Source organism: Octodon degus, unplaced genomic scaffold (genome assembly GCF_000260255.1).
Source record: "Octodon degus isolate 3935 unplaced genomic scaffold, OctDeg1.0 scaffold00107, whole genome shotgun sequence".
In the NCBI taxonomy this organism is placed as follows: Eukaryota; Metazoa; Chordata; class Mammalia; order Rodentia; family Octodontidae; genus Octodon; species Octodon degus.
The window spans coordinates 1,543,663-1,552,177 of NW_004524683.1; the positions used below are offsets into that span (position 1 = coordinate 1,543,663).

The 8,515-nt window shown below is 42.8% G+C and overlaps 1 protein-coding gene across 1 annotated transcript in view; it reads right to left on the reverse strand.

The window, feature by feature from the left end:
• Prpf38a (pre-mRNA processing factor 38A) overlaps positions 1–3,948 on the reverse strand; it is a 20,343-nt gene extending 16,395 nt beyond the window's left edge. The window contains exons 1-3 of the mRNA XM_004639115.2: positions 3,644–3,948; positions 2,133–2,292; positions 619–740 (exon numbers count right to left, since the gene is read on the reverse strand). Coding sequence (XP_004639172.1) covers positions 619–740; positions 2,133–2,292; positions 3,644–3,773 — 412 coding nt within the window. The 5' untranslated portion in view covers positions 3,774–3,948. The remainder of the gene's footprint in view (positions 1–618; positions 741–2,132; positions 2,293–3,643) is intronic.
• Between the last annotated feature and the right edge of the window lie 4,567 nt (positions 3,949–8,515).

Here is an 8,515-nt window from a genome sequence, read left to right on the forward strand (position 1 = left end):
CTTTGCCAAGCTTGTTCCAAGTAGGTGCTTTAGACCACTGAGTCATCTCACCAGCCCCTAGAACATATATCTTACATGGCACATGCAGCAACAGCTTTTTATGATTCTATAGTATATATTACCTTAGTTTAGTAGTTTTCAACCATAACCATATCACCCTACTAATAAGAAATTCTACTTGTATCTAGAAGTAGGGGCCAGGGATGCTACTAACCATTCTACAATGCTAAGTCAAGCCCTCATAGCAAGTAATTGTCTGGCCCAACATGTCAGTAAAGTTTACAGAAATATTTCAAAACCCCCAAAATTCTTAAATCTGAAACATTTTGGTCCCAATGTTACAATCTTTGGTTATGACACTAAGTGACAAAAGGTCATTAGTCAAATTCTTCCTCATTGCAGAAAGTCTTTGTAAAAGGACTGGAGCTGCTCTTTGTATCTGCTATTTTTCAGTCATATCCCTACATTAGTAAGAGTACACTGCAAGCATGGCATTGTGGAATACAGTTCTAGAGAGAAGGCTAGTAGAACTGTGAAGCTAGAACACATGGAAACTGCCTCACATATACTGGGGGCATAAAAACTGGTGCGGAGTAACAATCTTAGCATCATATTTACCTCCATTTCGGTTCTGGCTCTTGATTTTTCGATAGTCATTATACAAAGGCTCCAAGTATTTGTAGCAATCAATTGCAGTGCCTGTCAGCCTCATGTAAAGCGCGCCCAACATGCGGACATATCTGGAAGATGAAAACAAGCCATTCTAAGAAGTTCCTGAGTTTTACAACTGGATCGTCTCGTAACAGCAGAGGATAAACGGGTTCTTTCTCCACTTTGGGGGACTAGAAAGGACTTTGGAGACAAAATAGGCTGACAGCATAGCACACTCTACATTACTGGCTATGAAAACTTGACACATGTTGCTCAACTTTCAGATACATTGTAAAAGCAGTATAAAAACCATCGGCTTCACAGGACTATTTTAGGAATCCAAAGAGATGCTGGAGTTAATAAAGATGTATTAAATAATACCAGCTCAAGTACACATAGCCATGAACATGGGTATTGGAAAAAATTAGCTATCTGGGTTAAAATTTTGATTTCATAATTTACCAACTCTGTGGGACAAGCCACTTGTTTTCTGAATCCTTGTAAGATGGATATGATGCTACTTAATTTACTAGCTGCAATAATTTCAACATAAAATGTAAAGAAAGGGCAAAGCATAGCACATAACGTTTGGCACTTTCTAGATGCTTGACCTTGGGCAAATTACTTAAAGCACTCAGTGCCTCAGTTTCCTTGTAAAAGTTTTTATAGTGCCGATGTGAAAGTCAAGTGAATTATTGTATGTAAAGCCCCTGGAACACAGCATAACGTGCTAATTATCATATGTACCATATGTATGGTAGTACCATATGTCTCCCACATTTGTGAGCTTCTTCAGAATGGATAATAAAAAAGCAGCCAACACATTTAACTGTTTCCCATGCAACGCGTACTGTGTTGGTGTGCATATATACTATCTTTTTTAACTCTCCTGTAAGTCTATGAATTGGTCTTATCCCCATTTTACAGATTAAAGAAATTAAAGCTCAAAAAATTAAGGATTTTTCCAGTCACAGAATAATAAAATCACATAAATCCAGGCATCACAACAACCACCTCTTACTTTCCCCTACCAACACATTAGACACTGGTTTTCCTGAATATTCAATTTGCGAAATACTTTCGTGGGGGAAAAATTACTAAGACTGACAAAGTAAAGTAGAAGGCTAACATAATTAGCAAAAACAAAATATAAACTCAGGTGTTAAAGACAAAAATATAAAGTGTAACTCTGTGAAGATAAGATACATTATATTCAGAGCTGTTAACCAAAGTCCAATTCTAAACCAATAAATTGAAGGTATATATATGTGTGTGTTTGTGTGTATATATATATTTTTTAATTAATTATTTGTTATTTTATTTTATTTTTTTTTTTGAGACAGGGTCTCACTATGTAGCTCAGAGTGGCCTTAAATTTGCAGCAATCCTCCCACCTTAGCAGTGCTGGGATTACAGACCTGCACCACCATGCCCTGCAGTTACACTGAAACTTTTATAATAACTGGTCAACGTTCACTTACTTGAAATCTTCATTTTTAATGAACTCTACGATGATATCCTTCTCTGGTTGAATCTGAAGCATTTTCAAGGTCAAGCACAGGAAGGGAGTTGGTTTTATGTTTCCACCATAGACTCCACCCACAAACCTTAACTCCATGGCTTTATCAACAACAAGCTCAGCTAAAAAAGCAAAAAAGTTAGGAGTTTTCTTTTGGATTTTAGTGGGACAGATCAAGATTTGGATTTAAAAAAATCTTTTATTTATTTGCTATTGGGGGGGCTGGTGAGATGGCTCAGTGGTCTAAAGCACCTACTTAGAACAAGCTTAGCAAAGCATAGGGACCACGGTTCAATCCCCAGCACCACATGCCAGCCAGCCCCGCCCCCTGGTGGGCTGAGCTGGCCACACACACACACACACACACACACACAATATTTGCTATTGGGTCTTGTTACCCAGCTGGGACTCACAGTGATCCTCCTATCTCATCTTGCGAAGTGCTGGGATTACAGGCCTGTGCCACGACGCCTAGGGTTCCAGGGCCGGTACACCATGAGGTACAGGGAATTGAACCTGGGTCCTTGCGATTGCCAGGCAGGCGCTTAGGCCAATGAGCTATCTCTCAAGCTTCTCTGATTTAGATTTTAACAGCCACCAAGAGTTTACTATTAGGAAGGCCCAGCAAAATAGCTCAGTGGACTAAAGCCTCGGTTTGATCCCCAGCGTGCCATGCCGGCTCTGCCCCCAGGGCGCACTGAGATGGTGTGGTGACACACACCTGTAATCCTAGCACCTGCGAGGCTGAAAACTGGAGGATTACTACAAGAGTCCCATCTGTGTAGTAAGACCCTATAGTCCCTGTACTAAAATACATAAAAAAGTTCAATATTGGGGAAATAGGTGTATTAATAACACTAAGAGTAATGACAGCTAACATAAAGGGAAAGGTTTCCATACTGTCTTAATCTTTACCACGAATCAGAAAGTTCTATCACTGTCCCTACATGCAGGTAAGAAAAAGCAGGGTTAAGGAAGGTTGCCTGCCTTAGTCTCAGGTCCAAAGCCAGTGTTACAGGATATGGATTTTATGCCTAAATTAAAACAAAGATCATAAGATGAGAAGACTTAAAAGGCTTCCCTCCAACACATTTATATTAGGCCTCACATGTAGAAATACTGGAATTAGACTTAAGGATAGCAACAAGTTTGATTTTAGGTAGGTGACTTCCCTTAAGACCTTCAGATGTCCACGCCAACGAGATATACTCCCTGAGTTCAACAGTTTTGAATCCAGCTGGCTAACATCACATGGTCTGTTTCAACTCTGAGACACCCTTCATAATAAAGTAAGACTCTAATTCACCTGTGACCTCAATACTCAACACAAGTCTAGGCACAGAGTAGGCGATCAAACTGTTTTTGATAACCGATATACTTCTCTGCAGTACCAGCCCATGGATCGGTCCTACCAGTGTCCAGTAAGGAGAAAGGCCACAAGAGGGCCGAGGCATTCCGCGCGCTCTTGCTCACCCGTCAGTCCAAAACATTCTTCTTTCCAATATTTAGATTCATAGATTCTTGTTCTAATGATCTTCTCAACCAGATACTGAGGGTTGGTGCCATGGATGCTGTGCGCATCCTTTACTGTACGGTTCGCCATTTAAGAACGCCTTCAGTTCTGTGTAATTCCGTGGAATTCTTTACTATGTCACCTCCAGGTCAATAAAACACAACCAAAACGAGGGAGAAAGGTGAATGGAATCTGTAAATCGGCGGAACAACCAACTTGGAAGCGCAAAGCTCAACGTACAAAACTTCCGGGAGTCGCGCGCCGACCGAATGGACGCCTGCTGCTAGCGTCAGCGGAAGTACGTCACGCACGTCCAGGAGGGGCACGCTCCGCCCAGGCGGAGCGGGCTGTGGTTGGTGACGCCTCGCGTAGACAGCTTGGGGGCGGGGCCACGCCCTTTGGCGCGAAATTTTCTTTTCTGCACTTTTCGAGCTCTAGCCTGGCGCCAGCTTTGGTTACTGCAAGCGGCCGGTGGCTGTAAGGGAGAAGTCCCGCTCGGGCGGATTGGAATTGCTGAATCCCGCAGAGATCCCGAAGCGGAGAGCACACGGAAGGTTCAGCCCCCGGTGAGCGTGGCGGCCTGCGGGTTGGAGGGGGAGCCGGGCCTCTGGACCTGCGGACGTCCTTCTCCGCAGACTTAGTGTTTGCGCATTTCAGCGGACACGCACCGAGCGCTTGTTCAGGGCCGAGCAGCGTTCTAAAGTCTGTTAGGAGCGGGTTTTGTACCTCGCGGTTCCTAAAAGGGGAGGTAAGGAAGAGCACAGTCATTGGAATCTGGCTGTTCAGGGTTTGAGGATTGCTTATTTTTGTTTTGAGATAGAGTCTCACTAGGTAGTTTTTCCTGGCTTCGAATGCAACGTGATCTCCTGCCTTAGGCTTCCGAGTGTTGGGATCACGGTATGTGTCGCCACACTGAGCCAGGGTTTGAGTTTTTTGGGGTTTTTTCATGATTGAGTTATTTTATTTTTTTTCCCATAATTTTATTGAGAAACAAATAGCAATGAGACAGTTTCAAACCAAATTGGTAAGACAGTTTCAATAATTAACACACTGTATACATTCTTTCTAGTGGTTAATTGCTGTACAAGATTGCTGTACATGATATCCTATTTACAAACACTATTAGAACAAATCCCTCTATTCATTAAGAGAATGTAACTATATATCTATCCTAACCATTTTGAATACACAGATACAAAATGGACATTCATCTGTATCCCCTTTTTTTGTTTAGTTCCATTATTTGAATATTATAGGTGTGTTAACTCAGCAAAATATTCTAAAATAGTCCAGTGGCCCATAATAGTATTGGATCTTCCACTTGACTGGCAATGTCAGAAATTGTTGACCTGAATCCCCTACAGCTCAACATAACAGCATGGCTTTACTTCTTATACTTTGTTTTTATACTTTTCTGCTGGATGGTTAAGACCAAGGTAAAGCAGGACCTGTGCAACAAGAGTTGTAGCTTTTGGGTCTGATAAGGTCAGTGAAATCCCCTCAGGATTTATCCTGAGATCCTGTACCTCAGGTTTTAGAACCTTTGTCAGTGTCAGCCATGTGGATGAGTCATGGCCATTGCTTGGCCAATGTGCTCTCTGTGAAAGCCTGAGAGAATAGGGTTTGAGTTTTTAAAGCTAAGCTATCCTATATAATACTGGACAAGTTATCATCTTGAAGAGGTAAATAGCATCTGCCTTTCACTTAGCAAATATTTATTATTGAGCACCTATTAGGCATCTAGCCTGTATTATCATTGTTCTAGGCTTATTGAAAGAATGAAGTAAAATAAATATATGGAGTTTTGGTCAACCTACTGACTCAAATATTATTACAACTCCTTTATCAGTTTCCCTGGCGTGTGGCTCCTCAGCTGGATGGTGTGCACATTCCAGATGTCTGTTTGTGGCCCGAGACCCTCCAGTGGGTATCTCCGGGCAGCCAAAGCGTTTGCCCAATCAAGCGTGCCTTTCCAGCCCATTTAGTATTCTTAGGAAATCTGTAGGCCAACGGTGGATGAGAAGAAATGCTGGGGGTGGGAGTAAGTAACAATAGTGAGCTCACTGAGCTGTGTATTTGTCATTTATGTCTTTTAGGTGTCTGTCTGTCTGTGTCTGTCATTCTTTTTTGTGGTACCGGGGATTGAACTCGGGACCCTGTGCTTGCCAGAGCTATCTCTCCGGCCCAAAGAAGATTTCTTTTAAGGTTTATTTATTTATTTATGCGGTACCAGGGATTGAACTCAGGACCCTGCACTTTCCAGGCAGGCACTTATTCTACTGAGCTATCTCCCCAGCCCTCTTTAGGTGCTTTTCTATACCCGCATCATTCTTTAACAAAAAGTTCAAACAATCAGAAGTTCTTTCAAGGAGATGGTACAAAGGAAATAATAGCCAATATCAGGTCTTTTGTATCTTTGATATCTTAGTATCTTTAGCTTAATATTATTTTGTAAGATTTTCCGCACTCAGACTGGTGAGATGGCTCAGTGGTCTAAAGCACCTACTTAGAACAAGCTTAGCAAAGCACAGGGACTGCAGTTCAATCCCCCAGCACCACATGCCAGCCAGCCCCACCCCCTGGTGGGCTGAGCTGGCCACACACACACACACACACACACACACAAATAAATAAAATAAATAAAATTTTTAAAAAAAGATTCTCTGCACTGTTACGTGTACAGTTCCAATTGATTTAATTTCACTGCTGTGCAGTGTAGGAGACCTCCTCAGGTTCGCCTCTCAGTCCAAGAAGTTAATATTTGTTATCCCAAAGGTACATTATTGGAATCCTATCAAGTTAATTTCAATCTACCACTCCCAGTGCAACCCACTGTGAAAGTAAAAACACTAAAACATATTTACAATTATTGGGGAGCCAAGGGGCCCTAGGTCTAGCCATGAAGATGGTTTTCTGGAACAAAGAGGCTGACCCAGGGCCTCACCCGGTTTTATTCAGTGGAGAAGTGGCTTGAGGAGGAACGACAGAATTGTGGGAAGCGGGTGAGTACTGTGAGCTGAGCTAGGTGGTTGGCCAACATTTACCTCTGCCATATGCAGACAGGATATGCAGAGACAGCAATCTGGTTTATGTTATTGAGATAGTAAATTTTTTTGGGGGGGTGTCTGGTGCTTTTGCTTTGATGTAGTCTTTCAAGCGCCAGGAAGTCATAGCCTCTTTCTCGAGGCTCCATCCCAGCTGGCGGTGCAGAGCCTGTCCTGTCTCCACTTGGCTCACATTAAAGAGCAGCAGGTGTAGGTTACCAGGGAAACATGAATGCCACCTTCAAAGACTATCACCAGCACCTCAGCTAGACCAATATACATTGCTTAAGGCCAATTGAAGGATAAACAGAAAAGGCTCAGTCAAAATGGAGACAGTAGCTCTTCTTTCAAGGAGAGCTGCTCAGGAGGTCCTCCACAGTGTAGCGTTGCTATGAACACTCTGACTCATGTCTTTTGAGGATATGTATGTATTTCTCTTGGAACTGCTGAGTCATAGGCTATGAATATGTTCAGAATTTGTTTTAAAAGTTCAATTTTCTGAAGTGGTTGGACTGAGAATTCTGGCTGGTGGTGAATGAGGATTCTGGCTGCTCTCCAGCCTCCCCACATGTGCTATTGTTCTGATGGTTTTTATAACCGGTTCTTTTTTCTGCCTTCCATTCATTAACCTATTTTGTGCTGAATTCTGACCCGGATACAGTTGGGAGCCCACGTGTCCTGCTCTTTGGAAGTTAGCATTCCCCTGTGGGAAGCACAATAAATAGTAAAAATAACATTTTTTGTTATTGGTCACTTTTTTGAAAATGGAATGGTACAATAGAAAATGACACACAGGTGCTCAGTGAAGTCCTCTCTGAGAAATTTCCTTGGAGCTAGACCTGTGCCAAGCAGCTGTACAAGTCCGAGAGCAGTGCTACCCTTCTATGAGGTTTGGAAAAGCAGGCATGGACAGAGCAGAAGGACAGAGGAAAGGACTGCTCTGCCTCCATGTAGGGCAGTGGAGGTGAACGTTTCAGAGGTTTCAGTGATTTAAAACAGCCTGCAGAGGCACGCATACCATAGGTTCACCACCCCTGACCTAGGGTGAATCACCCATGTGCACCTACATTACTTTTCATTGTGCACTGTCTCCTGGAAATGAGAAGTTATTTTAGTAGTTTGTTTTGTTTGTACCAGGGATTAAACTCAGGACCTTGTGCTTACCAGGCAGGCACTTATGTCCCTGAGCTATCTCCCCAGCTCCCCTGGAAATGAGAAGTTAAATTTTACCTTGGTTTGGTTTTTAAAGGAAGATTGTTTGTTTATTATGTATTTGGTCGTTGCAGGGTCTCACTATGCAGCTCGGACTTGTGGTGATCCTCCTGCTTTTAGCCTCCATAGTACTGGAATTATAGGCATGTGCCACTATGCCTGTACTCTGGCTGGCTCAGCCCACCATGGGGGCAGGGCTGGAGTGGCATGTGCTGCTGGGGATTGAACTGTGGTCCCTGCGCTTGCCTAAGCTTGCCTAAGCAGGCACTTTAGTCCACTGAGCTATCACGCCAGACCCATGAAGGTGTTTTAATAATCTAAAATAGTCTGAATTTAAGAAAATTGAAAAAATTTAAAAAAAATTGAGAGAAAGGATTTAGTGCCTTATAAATATCTCTAATTATTCAATATTCAGTGCAGGAATGTCCCTTTCTCTCTAAACAGCCACAAGGCTGGGGAGATAGCTCAGTAGAATAAGCACAAGGGCCTGAGTTCAATTGTTCAATCCCCGGGGGTGGGGCCCTGGGGAGATAGCTCAGTAGAATAAGTACTTGCCTGGCAAGCACAAGGGCCTAA